This window comes from Lithobates pipiens, unplaced genomic scaffold (assembly GCF_037356315.1).
Source record: "Lithobates pipiens isolate NorthernLeopardFrog02 unplaced genomic scaffold, aLitPip1_a1.2 Scaffold_16, whole genome shotgun sequence".
NCBI classification, from domain to species: Eukaryota; Metazoa; Chordata; class Amphibia; order Anura; family Ranidae; genus Lithobates; species Lithobates pipiens.
Window position 1 is genome coordinate 270,447,490 of NW_027507748.1, and position 24,875 is coordinate 270,472,364.

Below are 24,875 nucleotides of genomic sequence, written 5' to 3' on the forward strand. Positions count from 1 at the left end.
GCAAAAAGAAAAATACCACTTTTGAAGCGTTCGTGCATATGAGCGTATCATCTTTTTTTGGTGGGGGAGTGGATCTTGGGTGGGAGTTCCCACACTTTTTTCCCTAGGACTTGACCCCTGATTATACATCACAATTGTACAAGCGTTCTTTGCAGATTCAAGGACTAGATGTCATTCAAAAATACTAATAAGATTTTAGAACAGAATCCATTCACTGTTAAAATTTGTTTTTAGAAAAAAAACATTTTCATCTTGCATTTAAAATTTCTAGTCATTGTGGTCAAAAACAAAACATTAATTTGACCCCACTAACAATTAGAACATTTAAATGAAGGTCCTTAAAATGAAAATTCTACTATTAAATAACCATCTTAACAGACACCAGTCTTCTTTAATAGTAGCCTCGAGTAAGCCCTTGTACACACGGTCACAAATTCCAACGGAAAAGATCCGATCGGATTATATTGTCGGAAAATCCAATCGCGTGTGGGCTCTATCGGACTTTTTCCATCGGTAATTCTGACAGAAAAAATTTGAGAGCAGGATCTCAAATTTTCCGACAACAAAATCCGATCAGACTTTTTCTGATCGTTTTTAGAGAATTCCGATCGGACAAAGTGCCACGCATGCTCAGATCAAAGTACGAGAGCAAAGCTATTGGCTACTAGGCTGAACATATTCCCGTTGGAACAAACGAACATCAACATGTTCCGAGCGATCGGATTTTCAGACAACTTTGTCCGACTGTGTGTATGCAACACCAGTTTCGGACAAAATCCGTCGGAAAAAATCCGACGGATTTTGTGGTTGGAATTTCTGACCGTGTGTACAAGGGCTTACTGTTTTGAGGCTGGAGAAGCTCAATATAATGATCGATCGACAACTACATAGTTTATTGGACTGCCAAACTGGATATAAATTGAATGGGTTCTTTAGGTTGGCCCTTTCCATTACAAACATGTGATGACTCTAAATTAGATTCTACAGAGAACATCTCACTACCTTAAGGCTGGGTTCACACTGCTGCGATGACGAGATCGGATGTGATTCGCACCGCACTGCAGTGCAAATCACATCCGATCTCTGTGCGATGCGAGTTCAGCCATATAAATAGTATGGCTGAATTTGCATCGCATCTGGCCAAAACTCACACAGGACCCTTTATTTGGTCCACAGCAGAATCGGATCGCATGGGTGTTCACAACATGCGATCTGATTCCTGTCCGAGTTTGCAGATCGCACTGCTATATGCAAACTGATCTGGGGGTGTCATTAACTTTTCACTAACACTCCCAGCAGTTCACATAGGGCAGTGTGAACTGCCGCCGGGAGGCATGCGATTCGGGAACCCGCAGCAGATTCGCAGTGTGAACCCAGCCTAAAACAGATTTTCATCACATTAGCACATCAGCTAAATTTACCAATAGGTAGCGTGAGATACTACCTGACTGGATATAAATTAGATAGACAGGTAGTGTTACATTTTCCTGATCTAAAAAGAATACTTTCAAGGAAAATCGAATTGATGTGTGGCCAGTTTAAGAAAGATGTATGGCATAAAAACTAAAATAAATTGCATGTTTACTTACGTGAATAAACGACAAGACTGATAATTATTACAAGTACAAACAGTACAAATATGGAGACTATCCAGAATATAGGTCTCTTAAAAATTTTCTTCTTGTGCCTGTTCGGAGCATTTTCCTAATAAAAAAATAAAATAATGATTAAAAAAACGCATTATACTGTAATATGTATGCAAGGACTTCTACAGACCATCTGAGATCATTTGATGGTCATGGAAAACTAAAATTATCAACGTAGTAGTAGATTAAAGGTGAATTTATGTTGCATAGTATTTTCTTAACATAAGGGTTTGGTACACGGTATGTTACAACTTCGACATTCCCATGCTTGCACTCCCATTGTTGTGATTTTATCCTTTTCCCAGACATCTACACACCTTTAAATCATATTACAGCAATCCACAGGATTATGAGTGTCATCTTTGGTGAAATATTTTCCAAAACTCACGCTTGTGTAAAGGAATACCAAGTCGGCAGCTTTTATCCCTTAAGGCCTTATGGTTGTGGTCTAAGAGGCATGGTCAAATCATAAATGATCACTGCAATATTTAGGGACATAAATAGTACGTCTGTTAAATCCTATATAGCTTAGTTCAAACCACAAAGCGCAATAAGCTTTGTAATGTAATCTTATTACAGGTAGTTGCTGCTATGGACACCAGATAAACTGGTAGACTACAAAACACCCAAAAAAAACAAAAAAAACAAAGTGCAATAAACTACTTGCAAATCAAATAAAAATATAAAAAGTAAATAGATATACATTTAAATAGCAAAAGGATATAATAAAAAAAACATGAAGCATACAGAATGAAAGGGGTTAAAAACCAAGAAAGTCACAAACAATATATATAATCCACACAAATATTGCTGGAATGTAGTTCAGAGTATCAGCTTTAATATCTGCTTTAGCATACAGTAATAACCCTCACAGTAGACACATCTGGGACTTTGGTCTGAAATGACTGGCAGCACTGAAACAAAGTTTGTGTGGTGTGTGCAGGCCCGGACTGGGACAAAAATTAGGCATTTTAGATTGAGCAGCCAATTTTTCCAGGGACCAAGGGGGTTTGGTCGGGCGTTTGTGGGAATGGCTGGTGACGAGATAGAGGGGAGTCGGTCCTCTGTCTGGCATTGTAATATAAAGGGGCACTGTGAGATGTAGGGGACTGCACTGTAATGATTACATGCCCCTTTACAGTGCAGCGCCCTTTATATCACAGTGCCCCTAGCAATCACAACCCCCCATCACATTTCCTCTTGCTCTCATGCCCCCCATCCCCTATTCACTCTACTCACACTCCCCCCCCTTTTTTTTTCCTTTCACAACCCCATTTTATTCTCTGCCTCCCCTGCACAACCCTATCTTCTGTAGAGCAAAGTAAGGAGTCAGCCTGTGACCTTTTCCGCCCCTAGCGCTGTCATCCTATCAGTAGGGCAGGGGCGAGAGGAGCTGCAGATCTGGATAATAGTAACAAGCAGGTGACTACGTGCTTGCTAATTTGAAAAGAAGTAGATCTCCAGCTCCTACCAGCATTCAGGGCTGTACAAAATAATATAAAACAATTCCTGGTCAGTATTTTCCATGCAAACTCCTGGATACTCATACACGTGTACACATAAACCACACCCCCTTGAAAAAAAATGCAAGTCACAAAGATTATCAATTAGAATATTAATTGAAGATTTTCATACAAAAGAGCCACATGGGAGGTGGAGAAATTGGACATATTAAATACTCACATAGATGTCTACTGATGGAACAAATGCAAATGAATGCTGTATTGCTGGGTATTGTGGTGCCTTGCTCCCTGCAGCCTCTATGCATAGCCTGAGCTCCTCCACAGGGAGTACTCTGCATAACAGGTACACAAATTAACACTTTTGCCACGTACACACGACCAGACTTTACGGCAGAATAGGTCCATTGGAATCATTCCGTTGGATAGTCCGATCATGTGTGGGATAGTCCGATCGTTTTTCTTTAAAAAATTCAGATGGACCTAGAAAATAGAACATGTTTCAAATCTGAGGGACTCAATTCCCATCGGAAAAAACGTTCGTCTGTATGCTAGTCCACCAAGTACGACACAATGGTAGCTATTGGCTATTGAACTTCCTTTTTTAGTCCTGTCGTACGTCATCATGTTCAAAATGAACTTTCAAACAGGCTTTAGTCCGTTCATGTGTGGGCAAGCCCGTTTGTTCGGAAGTCCGTCGTAACTCTGCCTAAAGTCTGTCTGGAAGACTGTCGGACCTTTTCTGCCGGAAAGTCTGGTCGTGTGTACGCAGCATTTGTCTGTTCACACATGGCAATAACCTGTTGGTGGCTTCTCATGTTTGCTTTACTGTTGTGCCATTATGCCAACCCCCTCAAAAGACCTGCATTTCCAGAGACAGTAGAGGAGTCACCGGTGGATGACTACTGGAGCCCGCGTTGGCCTGTTGAGATATAGGATATCCTTTTATATTTCTATGTGCTCTCCAGTTTTTCACCAAAAAAAACAAAACGAAGGGGAGAAGCATGTTTATGTTTACAGTTCCCTTGGTTATGTAATTCTGTTAAAAATTCCTACCTTTTTTGTCACTGTTCTGAACAAACTTTTTCATTGTGTCCCGATTCCTGGCAGGGCAAGGTTTAGCTCATGAACCACCTGGTGAATCAGGGCTGTAGATGGAGGCTTCAGTCTCCCTCCAACAGTGGTTAACCGTTTAGTTTTTTTTTTTACTAAGCAAACTATTTTACTGCATTTAATTATTTTTATGGGCTGGTTTGTTAAATGGCACACAAAACCCTGTGCAAAGGTTATCTATTGGTAATTACCAGTCTCAGAGCAAAACAGTCCTCTTCAGGCTCTTCAATAAAGAAGATGTGGCTGAACATGGCTGTATAAGTCGTTCTTTTATATGGTTATATATCATCACAAGTGCTTTTAGCAATCAACACTAACACCCTATCCACTACTTTCCCCGTAAAAGAGGGAGCGGTTGAGTGGTGGTAAAAATGTGACTCAACCATGGGGTTTTATCGTCCCCTTACCACGAGTGTAATCAGTGTACCTGAAAAACGCTGCACCAGTACCAGTGTCACCATAAGGCCTCAGTCGCACAGAGCATATCAATGTGTGCCATATAGTGAACATAGCATTCCTCATATCAATAGGCCAAGTTGTTTGGCTGGAGATGTAGGTGGTGCTACACTAAGCTATATTCCCTGACCACTTGAACAGAAGTGACCATAACAGTACACTGTTTTTGATAAAATTGATTTTTGTGATGTCCAAAATGTCTCACATGTGGTATCCCCATATTCAGGAGTAGTAGTAGAATGTGTTTTGGGGTGCAATTCTAAGTATGCCCATGTTGTGTGTGTAAAAAAAAAAGATCTTAAAAAAACAACAATTTTGTTTAAAAATACATTTTTTTTTTTTGCTTTTTCCAAAATTTATGGCAAAAAAAAAAAAAGTATCCCCATTTCCAAAATGTGGTAATTTTGTGGGCGATTCCCCTTTGCTGGTATGATAGGTAGTCAAGAATTTAGATGCAGAATTTAATCCACTAGAACTTCAGAAAGTGCTTCTTGGAGTTAGGCCTCTCTATGTGGCTAAGCTGCTAAAAAACAAATCACACACACACACAGTATTCCCATACTTGGGAGTCACAGAATGTGTTGGGGTGTAGTTCTAAGTATGGCTATGCTTAGAAGTATATTATTTGTCAACTCTGTAAAAAAATAACAACTTGTTGAAATTAAAATTTTGTGGAAAAAAAACTTCAAAAATGATATTTACTTTTATAATTTAAGAATTGTGTTGAAAAAAAAAATGCCTTTTACTAAATACCTTGGAGTGACTCAACCAGAGTGGTCATATTAAAACACAGAAGTAATAATAACACGTGAATGGGATTTATGAACAGAACCCCATACACTACAGCCTTTAATATGACCATGAATACGATTGATCTGATGTATGTTGATTCTTTGAGAGATGATATACCTTAACAAATCCCATACATTGTTTTGCTGTCCCGAGGGACAGATGTGGATTTCTTTACAAAGCAAAAAATAAACCCAGTAGTGATTTAATACCACCACAAGAAAATACTATTGGTCTAAAAAATATATAACACTTACACTATCCTGCATGGTAAAACACTGCGTGTTACTATGCAGGCTAGCATAAACCTAGCGTAAACATAAGCCTGGCATAAACACCTAGGACTCGTTAGCAGCAGCTGCATTATAAAGTAGCGACTGATGTGCACTGTTTTGGGAGCGTAGCTGATCCACTGAAAAACAGTGCTTTCCTGCTGCCACCTCAACACTTTATTCACAAAAAAGAATTTCAAAAAGACAAACATATGACCGTTATAAAATGTAAAACAATAATGATTACAATAGAAAATGGATCATTCCCAATGCTGTTGCATGTACATTCCAGTAGGTCGATAGGTTTACACGTTTTGTAAGATCCCCTGCTTCATCAAGATCAATAGCAATTATTTTGGAATAAAAGGTTTGCACTTAGTACAGGAAAAAATAACTCTAGGGAAACATAAAATATCCATTACAAATAAATCCATAACAAATCAAATAACTCATATGTGGAACATAAGAGAGACTGGGGAAGAGATGGCATTCAAAAACATATAAAGAAAAATATCAAAAATATGGGTCTTACCCCTATGTATTATAGAGGGGCGATATGGTTATCCTATAGCAACATTCCGCCCTGGACACGGCAGACTGCATTAAAGAGCATTTCCTCCCAGGTTGACTCACCACCTATCCTGAGTTCTCCATTTCAAAGCTGCTCTGACTCCTGCACATAAGATGGTAGCTGTGACCCCCCCCCCCCCCCCACAGCACACAGAGGAATCCATTCAACTTTCGGGACAGTCCCGCAGTATGTAGTTTATCTCTACCCCCATTGGTTGATTGGGTTCTCTGTTCTTCATACTCAATTCTGAGAACAGCCTCAGCCCATCTGACCCACCAGATTAAGAAAATAGATACTGCAAGACTACTGGGAGCACAAATATAGATACTGTGCACACAGTGAACCAAGGATATGTGTTTGGGCCGCTCAGACTGTGTGGGAATAAAGTCCTGTGCCCACTGCTGTGGGTGCTGGCCAGGAAGGGAGCTTTTCCATGCTCCAGGCAATGGTAGAGAGTAACTAGGTGTCCCGGGAGCTGCACAACGGGGGTGTGTGCCATTCTCTATTACACACCAGGTCTTGACTTGATGTGGCGCTCCTGGGACATGTAGTCACTCTTTACCATTTACTGTGCACACAACAAGGTTCAGTATTTAAAACCAAACATCACATTGGTTAGTGGTAAATTAACCCAAACTATCATCATCGGTTGCAGTAAATAGTAGTATGCACATAAATGGGTAAGTAAAGGATTAGTTCAATCACAGCTCTGTATACAATACTGTATGTTTACTAGGTTATAGCAGCATAGAATGGAGTTCTGTGCAGCTAAATTAAAGTAAACCCGGTAATCCAGAAAAAATAGCAATAAGTAATTGCATTAGAAACAGTAACAGCAAGCAGAATCAATACGGCAATAACTCCTCTGTAACAGAAGTATCCACTTTAGTGAACAGTACTCTCTATTAATGGCAGTGATGAAATTGAAAAGACTACCTAAAGAAGTACCTCTTACTATGGACAATCAGCAACGTTCATGTGAAACAACTGAGTGAGCAGTCTTTACTCCTAGTTCTTCAGCTAGCTAGCATTGGGGCCCAGTCTTCACAGTGATGCACTTGAGTACAGTCGTAAGAGAGTCTGCATCCAATAAATAATGCGCATAGTTAGATGGCACATCATTATGTTCTCGGTTTCTGCCAGCAGCCACGGGTTAACAGCAGTACGGTCCTCTCACCAATCCTAGGGATACAGAAACAGGAGCCCCGCTGTTCAGAGATCAGCTCTCTTCTGGGTCTGCCTTGAGTGACTCTGATCCTCATGACAGGCTTGTAGCAGGCTGATGTGCACACCTCGCTCTCCTTGCAGCAAAGAGGAAACCCCTTGGTATTCAGCCTGTGAAAATACAGCTTTCTCTCCATATCCAGTTGCTGCCAACCACCAAGTCTCTGGAGCTCCTTCTGTTAGTCAGCTCCCTCTGGTGGATGGAGGCAAGGTAGTGTTAACCCATCCAGCTGAAGTCCATTGGGAACACAGATGGCACAATATCCTAAATCACTAGCTGTCACTAGCCAAGAACCTGACTACAGTAATATTTTGCCGTTTTAATATGGAGGGGATTGTGCCCCAGAAGAAGTTGGTGTTTCACTTTCAATTAACTGTCTACAATATACCAAAGAGAAACATTGTGCTAGCTTAGGCCCTTCCAATGACCCCTTGAACAGGTTTTCTCTGATTTTCCTACTATGAAATTTTCATTTGCCATATTTTGCTATTCAAATAACTTTCTAAGACACAAGCTTGAATCTCAGAGGTATCAGTCAAAACAAAAAAAATACATGACTGATAAATGAACAGCTTAACACTTTAATCCTCTGTAGAACAGCTGAATGATATCCAGGACTGGTGTGCTGCAGGTATTCTAACAATTCTAGGAATGGCACTTGACATGTACACATTAAATACAGTTCCTGCAGTCTTATTGTTTGCAAAGTGTAGACTTAGTCAGTCACTGTCTGCTTCTGTGTGTTTTATCACAGTAGAATACAAAATGGTTCACTAAACATCGCTTCCTCTAAATAATAAATTATTTAAAATGTAATTAAAAACAGAAGAGCTATAAATATATTTTTATCAAAGCGACTCGAAAGGTAAACTATACTAGCAAAAGTGTGCCCATTCCAGAATGGGCAAGTTTGTATAGTGGAGCAGAGTGTAATGTATAGGGCTGGCTCACATCAGCAGCTACATTAGTATGTAGCCACTAGTGTGCAGTAGAATTAAAGTATTGTCGATGCACTGATCTGAGCACATCACACTGTATACTTTTAAACAACCTTTATTGAAATGTCACACAGTGACATTTTTAGGTTCGATTGGCGACAGCACGGTGCAAGTTGGCGGGGCCAGATCATCAGGAGTAGGGATGAGCCGAACATCCCCCGGTTCGGTTCGCACCAGAACTTTCGAACGGACCCCAAATTCGAACGAACTTTAGAACCCCATTGAAGTCTATGGGACTCGAACTTTCGAAATTAAAAGTGCTAATTTTAACGGCTAATATGCAAGATACTGTCCTAAAAAGGGTTTGGGGACCTGGCTCCTGCCCCAGGGGACATGGGTCAATGCCTAAAATGTTTTTAAAAATGGCCGTTTTGGCGGGAGCACTGATTTTAATGACGATTAAAGTGAAAAGAAAAGTGAAATATTCCTTTAAATATGGTGCCTGGGGGGTGTCTGTAGTATGCCTGTGAAGTGCCACGTGTTTCCCGTGTTTAGAACAGTCCCTGCACAAAATGACATTAAACGGAAATAACGCCATTTAAAACTGCTTGCGGTTTTAATGTTATATCTGGTTCCTGCAATATGGTTGAAAATCATTGAGAAAAATGGCATGGGTAGCCCTCCCTGCCCATTACCAGCCTATTCGGGTCTTGTACGCATATTAAGGGGAACCCTGTACCGTGCGTGTGGCCCCCAGGCCCTATATACTCAGAACAGCAGTATACAGGCGGTGCAAACAAGACAGGGACTGCGTAGATTTGTTGTGTTAAGTTGAATCTGTTTGTAATTTTCAACTGGTAAATTTTTAAAGTGTAGCTCCAGTCAAAAAACCTATTTTTAAGCTTTTTGGAAAACATAGGGAAGGGTTATCACCCCTGTATAATTTGTTTTGTCGTCCATCTTTTTTCATCTCACTTGCTGTTGTCTCCTTCCGTTTGCAAGTAGGAGATGTTTGTAAATTGGATGTTTGAAAGTAGGGGCCTGCCCTATATGCTCTGCAGAAATGGCGGAACAAGGTGTTGGTTTTGCCACAACATTGTAAGCCCTCAAAGTGACTCTTGGTGGGCGCTGGAGCGCCCTGCTGTGAACGATTATATCAAGAATTGTAATTACATGCCATTGTTGAACAGTGGTAGAAAAATTGACCTTTGGTGGTTGTGGTGCTGGTGCCACAACACTATAAGTCCTCACCGTTACTCTGGGTGGGCACAGGAAGGGGCCCCCCTGTGAAATATTATATCAAGAATTGTAATTACATGTCCCTGTTAAACAGGGGCAGAAAAATTTGGCCTTAGGCACTGCTGCTGGTGCCACCACACTGCAACCTCTCCCATATACTCTAGTTTTATTGCAGGAATTAGCCCTGCTGCAAAGCATTGCATCAAAAATTGTACTTAAACGCCCCTGTTAAACAGGGACAGAAAAATTGGGCTGATGGCATCAACCAGAACCAGAAATGTTCTTCCAACATATCAGCGGAGGAGGAAGAGGATAGACAATCAACATAACAGGACAGTCACTCAGCATCAGCATAGGCAGTCTTGAAGGGATGTGATATTTCAAAAAAAATTATTCTGTTACATCAGCTTCAGGTGCTTGGTAGCTGTGGGTGATCCAAGACTGATTCATCTTGATGAAGGTCAGTCGATCAACTGATTCGGTGGACAGGCGCACCCTGTGATCGGTAACAAAGCCACCAGCAGCACTGAAGGTGCGTTCCGAAAGAACGCTGGATGCAGGACAGGCCAGTAGCTCAATTGCATACTGTGCAAGCTCTGGCCAGTGATCCATCCTCAAGACCCAGTAAGCCAGAGGATTTTCGGTGGGAAAGGTGTCCAAGTCTGACCTTGCCCCTAGGTATTCCTGCACCATGTAAATCAGACGCTGGCGATGGGTGCTGGAACCGATCATACCTTGGGGCTGCGGACTAAAAAATTGTCTGAAAGCATCAGTCAGACGGCCACCTTCTCCACCGCTCCTTCTGACCGATTCCTCAGCAACACGTTGTCCAGGACCAGGAGTTTGTAACCTCCCAGTCTCTGGGAACGCGTTGCACAGACCTTTCTGCAAGGCCTCCCGGAGATGTCTCATCCTCTGCTCCCTCTGCGATGGCAAGATAAGGTCGGCAACCTTACCCTTGTACCGTGGATCAAGGAGAGTGGCCAGCCAGTAATGGTCCCTCTCCTTGATCCGAAGAATACGAGGATCCTTCCGCAGGCTTTGCAGGATCAGGGAGGCCATGCAGCGTAGGTTAGCTGAGGCATTCGGTCCGGAGTCCTCTGGGTCACTAAGGACAACATGATCCGCAGCTACCTCCTCCCAGGCACGTACAAGTCCACATGTTTCTTGGGACTGTAAATCATCCCTACAAGACTGCTGCTGCTGATGCTGAGTGCCAGCCTCCACCTCCATGCTGACTCAATCATCCTCCTCCTCCTCTTCCTCCTCCTCATCCTCTTCCTGTGTGATGGGTGGCACAGCAGGAACACTGTCTGGATAAAGGGGGCCTTGAGAGGCAAGGAAGTCCTCCTCTTCCTGCCTCTGTTCTGCCTCAAGTGCCCTGTCCATTATTCCACGCAGCGTATGCTCCAAGAGGTGGACAAGAGGTACAGTGTCACTGATGCATGCACTGTCACTGCTCACCATCCTTGTGGCCTCCTCAAACGGTGACAGGACAGTGCATGCATCCCTGATCATGCCCCACTGGCGTGGTGAGAAAAAACCGAGCTCCCCTGACCCTGTCCTGGTGCCGTAGTCGCTGAGTTCCATCTGGTGGGCATGTCACATATAAGGCGGTTCTTGGACAGGTTCAACTCCTTTTGGAGCTCAGCCAGCCGAGCACAGGCATTAAATGATCGGCGGAAATGCACACAGACTTTCCTGGCCTGCTTCAGGACATCCTGTAAGCCGGGGTACCTGCCCAAGAACCGCTGCACCACCAGGTTAAGGACGTGAGCTACACAGGGTACATGGGTCAGTTGTCCCTGTCGGAGGGCGGAGAGGAGGTTGGTGCCATTGTCACAAATCACCATTCCTGGCTTAAGCTGGCGTGGCGTCAACCACCTCTCGGCCTGCCCCTGCAGAGCTGACAAAACATCCGCCCCAGTGTGGCTCCTGTCCCCCAAACAAACCAGCGCAAGCACGGCATGGCATCGTTTTGCCTGCGTACTTGCGTAGCCCCTGGAACGCCTACGAAGCACCGCTGGTTCTGAGGACAGAGCACTGGAAGAGGCCATGGAGGAAGAAGAAGAGGAGGGGGTGGAGGAGAGAGGTGTGTCACAACCAATAGTAGCATTTTGGAGGCGTGGTGGCGGAACAACCTCCAACATTACTGCACCTTGTCCTGCATCCTTCCCAGCTGCCAGAAGAGTGACCCAATGGGCCGTGAAAGACAGGTAACGTCCCTGTCCATGCCTGCTGGACCATGAGTCAGCGGTAATATGCACCTTACCGATGACCGCCCTGTCCAGCGAGGCAAGGACATTGCCTTCCACATGCCGGTAGAAAGCCGGAATCGCCTTCCGTGAGAAAAAGTGGCGTTTGGGGACCTGCCACTGAGGAACCGCACATTGTACAAACTCACAGAAGGGGGCCGAGTCTACCAACTGAAAAGGCAGCAGTTGAAGTGCTAGCAATTTAGCCAAGCTAGCATTCAACCGCTGGGCATGTGGATGGCTGGGAGTGAACTTCTTTCGGCGGTCCAGCAGCTGGGGCAGGGACATTTGCCTGCTATAATCGGACGTGGGTGTACCGCTAGCAGAGTTCCCGGAACCACTTGGCTGTGACACACCTAATTCTACGCCTTCATTCCTCTCAGAGCAGGTTTCAGAGAGGACTGAAGGTCTAGTGGGGTTGGAGATGCCAGCTGATGAGGAGCAAGGAGAGGTCCGCTTTGTTCTTTGGTGTGGGTCTTTGAGGTACGCTTGCCAACGAGCTGCATGGCAGGTCAACATATGTCTGGTCAAGCATGTGGTGCCCAAGCGGCTGATGTTTTGGCCACGTGAGATACGCTTGAGACATATGTTGCAAATAGCAGCGGTGCGATCTGATGCACTTGTCTCAAAAAAGGCCCACACCAAAGAACTTTTAGAATAACACGCAGAGGCAGCGCCCTGCACAGGCGGAGCTCTGCGGTGTGATTCAGTCGGTGTGCTGCCCCTAAGCTGGCCCCCGGAGGGCATCCTGCCTCGTTGGACATGTGCCTCCTCCTCCTCCTCCTCCTCTCTCCTTCCAGGCACCCACGTGGAGTCAGTGCCCTCATCATCCCCTCCCTCTTCATCGCTGTAGCAAACCTGGCAGTATGCTGCAGCTTGTGGAACATGACTGCCAGATTGCTGTCCTTCTTGAGCATCCCCTCTCTCTGCGCTCACGCTACTGCCTTCCTCTAGCTGAGTGTCATCATCAGAGCCCACAAAACACTGGGCATCCTCCTGGAGCATGTACCAAACACTGTGCTCAAAGAGTTCAGGAGACTCCTCAGGAGGACGTGGTGGGTCTAGGGAAGGAGTCACTGATGATGACATTGAGAGGAGGGAAGACAATGCGTTGGTAGCTGCTTTGCTAGTACCCTGAGACTGGGTGAGAGAGGATGAGGAGGATGAAGAGGGCTTGGTCATCCACTCTACCAAGTCGTTGGCATGTTGCGGCTCAACATGTCCAGCTGCCGAAAAGAAGGACAAGCGTGTCCCATGGCCACGTGCTGATGACAATGCACCGCGTCCACGAACAGCACTGTTGTCTCTAGACACAGAGCCTGCTTGCCCTCTTTTATCGGCTCGCGCCTGTCTGCCTCTCCTTGCTGGCCTTCCAGACATGGTAATGGCCTGAAGGGAGTTGGGTAAAAAAGCAGTTGGGTAGTGTATATTGTGCTAGAGGCACACAACACCCACTAACTCCTGCAGATGCCTTTATTATAGAACACCAGAGATAAAGGGGTATATACAGATGTATACTGTGCTGTGCTGGAGGCACACACAACTTCCAATAACTCCTGCAGATGGCAAGTGGACTCAAATAGAGAACAGCTATGTAGGTGGATATAGCGGTATGTACTGGGTACAGAGCACGCAGACAGCACGCACAAGCTCCTAACACTACTAACTGCAAGCTCTATTATAAAAGATAGATCACTAGCTATATAGGTGAGGTGAATATAGCGGTGTATACTGCGGTCAGGGCACGCAGACAACAACCACTACACAACAGCAAGATCGAAAATCGGCCGAAAACTATCGGTGTGTACTGTGTTGAAGGTACACAGAACACCCACTGCTTCAGACGCCAACACACTACACAAGGCCGCCGCGCTGGCGGCCTTATATAGTGTGGGGCGTGCACTACATAGCCTGAGCTATGATTGGCCACAGGCATCCTGCCTGTGGCCAATCATGGCTCTCCTCGCTGCTGGCGCTGCGATTGGCCAAGCATGCGGGGTCACAGTGCATGCTTGGCCAATCATGAGCCAGCAATGCACTGCGCCATCGCAGTGCATTGTGGGCCGTGAGCGCCACACGAATTTGGCGCGAACGGGCCAAAATGTTCGGACTTCGCCGAACGGACAAACAGCCGATGTTCGAGTCGAACGTATGTTCGACTCGAACACGAAGCTCATCCCTAATCAGGAGTGAGGAGTGAGAGACAGCGGCATAACATCAAGGGGTGATAAATTAGGTAAAGCATGGGATAGGTGCTGAAAGCAGGGTCAAATCAGGGAAGAGGAGTGGAGGACAGCAGCATGAGTTTGGGAATGAGGAATGGCTAATAGCAGCATTAGATCAGGGGTAAAGATTGGGACAGCAACATTGGATGGGCAAAAGGGGGGGGGGGGGGGTGAGGAACAGAAGACAGTTGTATTGGATGAGGTTGAGAAATGAGGGACAACAGTCTAAGGTAATGGGGTAAGGAGTGAGAGAAAGTGGTACTGAATGGGTGGCAGGCGAGGAATAGGGGACAGTAGTTTTGAATGCGGGGGTGAGGAATATGAGACAGCAGTGTCAGTTAGGGGGTATGGATCAGGGGATAGCAATATTAGATAAAGTGGTAAGGTGCAGGTAAGTGAGGCATTGGATGAAGGGTTAACTTCCAGAAATCTAAAATGTCTGTAATGCAGAGTATGTATATTTAAAGGGCAGTTTTATTCATGCGATCCTGCACTGGCCTAGCAGACGGAACTTCCCCATGTGCTGACAGTGGACTATTCCTCAGCATTCCTAAGTGTGTGTGTGTATGTACAGTATCTCACAAAACTGTGTACACCCCTCACATTTTTCTAAATATTTTATTATATCTTTTCGTGTGACAACATTGAAGAAATGACACTTTGCTACAATGTAAAGAAGTGAGTGTACAGCTTGTATAACAGTGTAAATTTGCTGTCCCCTCAAAATAACTCAACACATAGCCATTAATGTCTAAACCTCTGACAAGAAAAGTGAGTACAACCCTAAGTGAAAATGTCCAAATTGGGCCCAATTAGCCATTTTCTCTCCCCAGTGACATGTGACTCGTTAGTGTTACAAGGTCTCGGGTGTGAATGGGGAGCAGTCGTGTTAAATTTGTTGTTGGGCATAGGACTGCCGGACTTCAAAAAGTACCACCAGGCTACCCATATCACGAGAGTGATAGACTGGCATTGCCACGGACTAAATAAAGATTGGGTCCAGCTAGAAAGCAATCTGGCACAGCGCAGCACCCTCTACCTCCCATGGTCGCTTCACTCCAGAAGGCCCAAACTTATAGGCCACCCATTAATCAAAACTACAATACAGATTTGGCAGACGCTGGTAAAGTCGCAAAAAATCGCAACAAACCCAGGCCCCCTGACCCCGCTCACAAATAATCCCGAATTCATTCCAGGCCTACACCATAACATGCCACAAAATTTTTTAGTACACACCTGCATGTCAGGTACACGAGTTAAGACATTTGAAACACTGGCCGCAGAGGTGGGGGAGCTGTTTCCTGGATGTTGGTTCTATATCCAGCTAAAGGACTTCCTGGTCAACAACAAACACAAAAATCAATTTTGCCTCCCATTAACTCAGATCGAGCATATATGTCTACAAAGATCACCAATAACGAACACCACTTCTCTTGCATACTTGATGCTAACTCAAGCATCGCAGGCTGACAAAAATAAATTCAAAACAAAGTGGGAACGTGATCTCAAGACCAGCATATCTGAGGAGCAATGGAATAAGGCATGCGTTTTGACACACAAGTGTTCCTTAAGCTCTAAATATCAGGAAATATCCTATAAAATTCTAGCTCAATGGTATATTACGCCACAAAAAACCAGGAGATGGTCTCCCTCCGCCTCAGACACATGCTGGAGATGTAAAACAGACACAGGTACCTTTATGCACATATGGTGGGAATGCCCACTAATACAAACCTATTGGGAAACAATCAGATACTGGGTTAAGCATATAACAGAAACTCGCCTGGAATTGAATGCGGCCGCATGCTTGATCAATCTGGTACCCATCAATATATGCCGCTACAAAAAAATCGCTGTCCAGACACCTACTCACGGCCGCTAAAACACTAATACCAATCCACTGGAAAACAACTAAAGCCCCGGCCATCACGGACTGGCTAGATAGAGTACAGTATATCTACATGATGGAGGAGATCGTGGCTACCAAACACGAGAATAGCACAAATTTTAACAAAACATGGCAACCATGGCTGGCCTTCACACTCTCCCCTGAATTTCGTGCACTCAAGGATTAATCTCGTCGGCACCTCTTGATCCTTAACACGGTGGGGGAAAGGTTTGGTCTGACATAGAGCATCTATAACAAACGGAGTTAGATACAATAGCAAAGGGCTGATCACACCCCACACCCCCCCCCCCCTTTTTACCCACTTCACCTTCCCCCCCCTCCCCCTCCCCCCATGTCCTCCACACCACATATCCCCAAATAGTGTACGCTACTCACTGTATTCAATCGTGCACTCTCCCCAACTTAGTCACTGACTAAATTAGAACACCATAGCGATGTATTTATATGTTTTGTTGTTTACAGACTGCCTGAAATAATACATGTATTCAAACGTTGACTGTAAACATGATCTTAATTTCAATAAAACCTTTGATTGTGAAAAAAAAAAAATAATTTGTTGTTATCGCTCTCATTCTCTCATACTGGTCACTGGAAGTTCAACATGACACCTCATGGCAAAGAACTCCAAGTGGCCTAGGCTATAAGAAGATTGCCAAGACCCTGAAACTGAGCTGCAGCACCGTGGCCAAGACCATGCAGTGGTTTAACAGGACAGGTTCCACTCAGAACATACTCAGGTTATCTTTGTGAAATAAACGTATGAGTGCTGCTATCAAATTGGTCTGCATGGCTGTCATCCCAGAAGGAAGCCTCTTTTAAAGATGATGCACAAGAAAGCCCACAAACAGTTTGCTGCATGATAGCTGCCAGCACTGTGGAGCTACAATTCATTGACGGAACCATGAATGCCAATATGTACTTGTCATGAATCTGCAGTAATGACTATATGCTATATGTCTCAGCCTTAAGAGACCATGCCCCCACACCTGGGCATTTAAGTATCAGCTCTCAGCATGGCTCCACCCCAGCCTCTCAACAGGAAACACTATTTAACCCCACGCACTACAAGCCTACTTTGCCAGAGCAACAGTTGTGTCTAGGCTTCTGTGTGGAGTCCTGCTGTATGTTTATCTCTGACTTTCCTATACCAACCTTGGTGTGCTCTTTCTGATGATCTCTGCCTGCTAGTAACTCCAACCTTTGCGTGCCTCCCTGATGATCCCTGCCTGCTAGTTGCCCCAACTTTGGTTTGTTCTCCTGAATATCCTGTGCTTAACCCTGAACTGCTGCTTCCGCTCTGTTCACCCGAGCCTGGCTATGAGCACGAGCTGAGAGACCCCAGGGGCCGCAACCTGGAGTCAGTTGCGACCAAATCCAGCCTCACCACTAGAGGTGGTGAATACCTGCTGGCGCTTAGACTCCGCAACCTGGGGAATCTTATGCTTTTGTTTTCTGCTTGGCTCGTGTCTGTGTTCAGGTGGAGCTGCTTTCCTAAGCCACCCAGAACTCCAGCCACAGCAACCAGCCGAAGGGTCCACAACCTTAGCAGTGCGCATCCGTCAGCTGGCCCTTGGTGGCCTGACAGTATTGTGACATACTAAAGCAGAGCATGATCCCCCCCTTCGGAGACTGGGCCACAGGGCAGTTTTCCAACATGATATCGACCCCAGACACTCCTCCAAGATGACCACTGCCTTGCTAAAGAAGCTGGGGGTAAAGGTGATGGATTGGCCAAGCATGTCTCCAGACCTAAACCCTATTGAACAACTGTGGGGCATCCTCAAATGGAAGGTGGAGGAGCGCAAAGTCTCTAACATCCACCAGCTCCGTTATGTCAACATGGAGGAGTGGAAGAGGATTCCAGTAGCAACCTGGAAAGCTTTGGTGAACTCCATGCTCAAGAGGGTTTTACACTATTTGGAGCCTTTATCTTCTATGTGGTATTGCGCTGAGTGGAGAGTGGTGTACGGGAGGGGAAAGATGACAGAGACTGTATTAGCTCCATCTTGTGGAAGATTTGAGACTGGACAAGCAGCTCATTAATGTGAATGCCCATTCAATCTATTTTTGCCTGCTGAGACCCTCTGTAACGGGGGGTCATATTGAGTCGGTAAGGAGCCAACCTATATGTGTGGTGGTGGCAAGAGCACATTCGCACTTTGAAAAGTTCTCTTTGTTTGGAATCCTGTCATTCACTATAAATTCATCACGGGTGGTCAGTCAACCATATGGACACTATTTATTATTATTATTCATTTCAATTTAAATCATATATGGACACTTTATATTGTTATTATTAATTAACTTATTTATATTCATTTTTTTATTCATTTATTTACCATATCATTTATGTTTATATTGTTTTGCACCTCGTTTGAGTTTTAGTTCATCATTCATGCTTTGTATTTTTTAATTTTTACTAATTTAGCACACAGTGTTTTTTTCTTTAATGCGAACACTGGAGATACACAGCTGTATCCTCTATTTGTTGGCTAGTGTTGCACATATATACACATACACAATTTGTTTAGGTGGTTTTACTTTTCAGGTGTAACAACTGGAGATTTCCAGCTGTTTTCACTCTTTGATTGGTACATATATTTCTTTGGGTTCACACCAATTTTAGTCTATAGGTTAGCGCAATTCCTTATTTTCTTATCTTGATTTTGTGTATATTTGGTGTACATCAGAGTTGCAGCTTTCGATAGATCTTATTTTTTGGGTTACTATTTTTTTGTTGTATTCCGTAGCGCAGTTTGTCCCCTCTTTTTTTCAAGAGGGTTAAGGCAGTGCTGGGAAAAAATGCCGGCCACATAAAATATTGACACTTTGGGCCCAATTTGGGCATTTTCACTTAGGGGTGTACTCACTTTAGTTGACAGCGGTTTAGACATTAATGGCTGTGTGTTGAGTTATCTTGGGGGGACCGCAAATTTACACTGTTATACAAGCTGTGCACTCACTACTTTATATTGTAGCAAAGTGTAATTTCTTCAGTGTTGTTACATGAAAAGATATAATAAAATATTTACAAAAATGTGAGGCATGTACTCACTTCTGTGAGATACTGTATGTATGGAGCTATCCTCAAAAGAGCCGCTTGGTAATATGGGTTTACTGCTCTGCGCCTCGACTACAAGAACAACCCCAGGCCTTCTAGCACATGTGGTTGAGTGAAATTTACTGCACGCACTTTTAGAAACACAAGTGTGGATACCTTGAACTCAACTGTGAATTAGTACTAGGAAATAGACACACGACCATTTACTGGTAAATTAACTTAATGTATTGGTATGACCTGGCCCCATGCTTCAGGAGGCCCGTGCAGCTCCCTTGTCATATTTGACTACACCTGGATAAGAGGGGTGGCATATAGAGCCACCAATGCTCTGAATTCTCCTCCCTGCTGCCGCTGAATGCCTGTGGGAGGGACAGGAGGAGAAGCAGACATTCAGCGGATGCAGGGAGGAGAATGCAGAGCATTGGTTGCTCTATATGCTGCCCCTCCTAACTGGCCTGGCGCTAGGATTTTTTGGCAGCCATTGGTCACTGGGACTGCTGGATCCGCCGCCTAGCTCTGCCCCATCTCTGGCTCCCACTTCTTGGTTCCAGGCTGCTTCTGCCCGGTAAGGTAAGAGGGTTTACTTTTCCCAGGCTGCTCCTGCAAGGAAGACTAGAAAATATATTCTCAGTCACAGCAGTGCCTGGTACTTGAGTGTGTCCAGGTGTCCTACTGCTGCCCCGCTCCTGTCACACTGCCCTCCTGTCATACTGCCCTCCCACCTGTCACACTGCGCCTTTCACACAGTCCTCCCACCTGTCACACTGCTCCCTCCCATCACACTACCCCCATCATACTGCCCCCCTCCTGTCACACTACCGCCACCTGTCACACTGCCCCTCTCATGCCATGATACCCCCCATCACACTGCCCCCCACCTGTCACACTGCCCCCTCCAGTCACACTACCCCCATCCCACCACCCCCCACCTGTCACACTGCCCCCCTTCTGTCACACTGCTTCCCCATCATACTGCCCTCCTCCTGTCACAATACCTCCCCTGTCATACTGTCCCCCTCTTCTGTTATACTTCCCAGGTACCCTTAGATGTGATGTCTACATTATTTTTATTTTTTAGACTTTCTTTCTTGTATTTTTATCTGGTGATCTGGCAAGTATGGCTTCAATTTGTTAGTGTATTTAAACCTGCTACTGCATTTAACATGCCTCTCCCCACTGCCCCCTGTGCGCCTTCATCCAGAGTGAGGGCACACTAATATAGGTGATGTGGTATTGTGTGTGGCAGGTTTGGTGGGAGGATGGTGGGCGGGGGTTTCAAAATGTGCCCTCCAGGCTTCAAGTTATGTCAAATAAAGTTCAAGACACTTTCTTCTTGAAGTCACAGGTAGGATCCAGCAGCATAGGCAAACAAGTTCATTCTCCAAAGGGCAAGAGCAGAATAAGTTCCGTTATAGGTCTGATGAAAGTCTTTACAGTCCCTTGTCTTGAAACCTTCACCTCCACCTTACGTACCTTACTTCATCACTAGGATCGCTCTTTACAATAAGTCCCATGGTCCACTCAATTCTTTCAGCTTGCTGGTCCTTAAGCAGAACAAGATCTCCAACTTGCAAATCAGGGTTTAGCCATTGCCATTTCCTGCTTCCATCTTCCAATGATTAAGGTGTTGTACTCGTTTCCACTTGGTCATAGCACAGATTTCCTGCTTTAAAGTTTCCAGGTGGAACAGGAACAGACCCAAGCTTCTGGGTAAGAAGAGTAGCTGGGGTAAGGATAGTTGGGATCTCTGGATCCTTGGACACTGGAACATATGGTCTTGAATTAATTATGGCAGATGCCTCTACCAGGAAAGTGGTTAGAATCTCATGGGCAAGTCTTGTGAAGTTAAAGTCCATAAGCATAGAGTACAATATTTTATGTGTGATTCCTATCAATCTCTTTTAATTCAATGCGTACTGCACGCACACTCATGCTAGTAAACAGCACTGCCCATCGTTTGCTATTTGCTTGGCCACCTTAAGTTCTGCGGGCTGTTACCATCCATGGCCCAAAAACATCCAAACCAACATGAGTGAAAGGTGGGTCAGTACTTAGCCTGTCAGTTGGCAAATCTGACATTTGCTGTTGCTGATGTTTCCCTCTCAGTTTGCGGCACTGAACACAGCTGTGCAGTGTAGCTGTGATCTGCCATCATTGTCAATGAATGCATTCAGGTTGGCAATTGGACTATTTTTTGCAATGTCCCTCTTGTCACGGATACATTTAATTTCTGAGCCAAAGACACTCTGTTGTACACTGCCTATTATGACCAGTTCACCTTCAGCAATGTCTTTTGCAGTAAGAAGCTTTTGGCACACGTGCCAACCTTGACAGTGAACATCTGTGGGCTTTGTGTGAAAGCACTCTGCAATATGAACTAATCTTGCGCTGGTGTACACAAGCCTTCTCCACTTGGAGAAACGTTCAAAGTATTGACAGCCCAAGATGAGTCTTTGTTCAGCTCTGGTGACGAGGGTTTTAACTTCAGGACGAATCTCTGAATCTTTGTCAGGTCCTAGAAGACTGAAGATATCAGCTGTGGTTTCTTCTGGAAGATCCGCCAGGAATTCAGGACCTGTTAACCAAGAGGAATTTGCAAAGACACTTGCAGACACTGGCCTGGTGGCATGATCTGCAGGGCTAATTTCAGATGGAACATAATGCCATTGATCAGGTTTAGATAATTTCATGATTCTCTCTACACAGTTGCTGACAAACATAGAAACGTTTAGTCTGGTTGTATATGTAACCCAGAACAACCTTGCTGTCTGTGAAGAATTGGACGTCATCTATCTGAATTTCTAGCTTACGCAGTATGAAATCTGCTATTTCTACAGCTAGCACAGTCTCAGAAAGTTCAAACCTGGGAATCGTGTGTTCAGGCTTAGGTGCTAACTGAGCTTTCCCAAACAGAAACCCTAGGTGAGCTTGACTCGAAGAATCTCTTACCTTGAGGTAAGCGACAGCTGCTATGGCCTCAGTAGATGCATCTGAGAAGATGTGAAGCTCTTTCCTCTGACTTGTAGCGAGATCAAGATTTCAGCATTCATGCCCATTGCAGGAATTTCATTAACAAGGTGCCTCAAGTGAGGTTGGTGATATGCAGCCTCTGGAGTAGGACTAGGCATATCTTAGCACAGCATTTGTGATCTAATGCTCCGTACACACGAGTAGATTTTCCATCAGAAAAAACTTGGATGGCTTTTCTGATGGAATTCCGCTCGAGCTTGGCTTGCATACACACGGTCACACAAAAGTTCTCTGAACTTTAGACTGTCAAGAACGTGTTGACATACAACACTACGATGAGCCGAGAAAATGACGTTCAATGCCTCCGAGCATGTGTCGAATTGTTTCCGAGCATGCGTAGGAATTTTGCGCATCGAAATTTGTAGATGATCGTAATTTCTGATCGGAACTTTTTCTGAATGAAAAATAGAGAACCTGGTCTCAATCTTTTGCTGGCTGGAATTCTGCCAGCAAAAGTCGGATGGAGCATACACGGTCAGAATTTCTGACCAAAAGCTCACATCCGACTTTTACTGGCAGAATTTCTGACCGTTTGTACGGGGCAATAGCCTTCTCCACTTCAGACTTCTGTGCATAAAGAAGAAACATTAGCTGTAGCTGGAGCATGACCTTGTTGCTCCCCACCATGACTTGAGACAGGGCTGGTGGTAGGAGGCTGCTGTGAATCGTCTGAGGGTGGGCCCGGATGCATAGCTGTAACATGTCTGTCTACTGCATTCTGTGCACTTGATGACAACTTTACAGTCTTTCACAAAATGTTAACAAGCACAGCACCTGTTACATATTCCAAGTTTCTGAAGAATCTCCCAGCACACTTGTAACATCTTTGCCCTAAGCCCACAACATTTCTTTTCGGGTGAGGCTTCTTGTGAATAGGGCACTGACGATTAGGGTCTTTATCTCGGTCACCCGAATTGCTCTGGTGAGCAGGAGAGGATATGGGTGGTGAGATGTCTGTCCTTTTAACAGACATTGCTCTATTAATATCTCTATGTTTAGCTGCTATGTTATCATACATTGTTGAAGATGATGAAGCAGGCAAGTTGGGTTCAATGAAGCTGAAGCTGGGATCATTTCTCGTCCAGGCTTGATCACTGATGAAGCTGCAAAAATATGAGAATGGAGGAAACAATACGTTATATTCTCTTTTTTACCTTGAGCCCCGTTGTGCCAATTTCTCTTGCAGGCCTTGTGGCAGTTTAGACACCACTGGATTGACACCATGAGCAGTGTACAGGAAGCTTAGTCCAGGTAGACGTGGGTCTGTCTTTGCCAACTCCAGATCCATGAGAAGATCACTCACATCTTGGAGCTTGCGGTAGTCATTGTTCCCTATATTTGGGAAGTTTTGCAGTCTCTTGAATAGAGCGCGTTCTATGGCTTCAGAGCTACCATAGGCTTGCTCAAGTCTTGCCCATGCAGCAACAAGACCTGCATCTGGGTGGTCAACATGCACTGTTCTCAGTCTGCAGATTCTGACCCCAGCCACTTTGAGCAAATCAAGTTCCTCCTTGGTAGTAAGGTTGAGATCAGCAATGGCAGCTTTGAAGGTTGATCTCCAGGCCCTGTAGCTCGCTGTACAGTAGTCAAACCTTGAGAAGGTAGTGTTGAGCTCACTGTGTACCATATATCTGGTACTCTCACTCTTCGGTGCCAAAGTAACTTGTAGAACCCCTTGGGTGTGAACGTTCTTTGGTGAAGTAGGGTGAGGTTTACCAGCATGAAATTATGTTGCAGGAGCATATACCTGTGGTATAGTCCCTATGGCTTGAGCTGTGGCTGGTACTGGAAGTCACCTTGTTGTCAGTAAGAGGTGATGCGGGTTGCTGCATAGATGCACTTGTGTTGTAGACTTGAAGAGGCTCAGGCATTTGGAGCTGAGAGGTCTCTGTGTTGAGAGTCAGAACAGTGTTGTTAGTAAGATATACAGGAGATAACTCTGTATCATTGCAAGTATAAGGGTCTTACAGGTCCGCTGGGATGGACCAGTCTGAGTTAACACTTTCTCCCATCGCTTGTTCGAGGACTCTCAGCCTTGCTAGGGTAGCTGCTTCCTCTCTTTCTTTTTGCAGAATCTTTATTTTGGAATCTGCCTCTGGTTGTTGAGCTTCCATCTCTGCTTGTTGAGCTTTCCTCTCTGCTTGCATCTTTGCCTTTTGTGTTTCTAATTCTGCTTGGTTAGCTTCCATCTCTGCTTGGTGAGTTACCATCTTTGCATGGCGAGCTGCCTTTTGTGTTTCTACTTCTGCTTTCTTTCTGGTAAAGGAGCTTTAACTTTTTTTGATTTTGCATCAGTGCGGGCCTCTTATAGCTTAATGTTGAACTTCTGGAGCAAGAGGATCTAGAAGAATGTGCAGTGTGCTTGGTTCATGTGAATCTGTGAGATCTGGTCTCCTGCAGTTGAGCAATACGGAGTTCTGCCTTACACTGGGCTTTTTGCACTAAGAGATCCCTTTGTTGGTTTACTGCATCAGCCCTGGTCAGTTCTGCTGAGGAGTCCTCCATATTACAGCCCTGCAAGAAAGCTGTGTATTTTGCAAACAGCTGCTGGTAGCATTCGTACGTGGCAGATAAGCGATTTATAGAGTCTCTTAGTTCAGCTGGTCGATCATTAAACTGTGACATAACTGACATGCAGTGTGAAGTTATGTCCCATAAGTCTGACAGATTGCTGGAGAACTCATCT

At 44.8% G+C, this 24,875-nt stretch overlaps 1 protein-coding gene across 1 annotated transcript in view; it reads right to left on the reverse strand.

The window, feature by feature from the left end:
• The window catches only part of CUNH3orf52 (chromosome unknown C3orf52 homolog), a 58,620-nt gene that overhangs the window by 30,279 nt on the left and 3,466 nt on the right, over window positions 1–24,875 (reverse strand). The window contains exon 2 of the mRNA XM_077481402.1: window positions 1,590–1,704. Coding sequence (XP_077337528.1) covers window positions 1,590–1,704 — 115 coding nt within the window. The remainder of the gene's footprint in view (window positions 1–1,589; window positions 1,705–24,875) is intronic.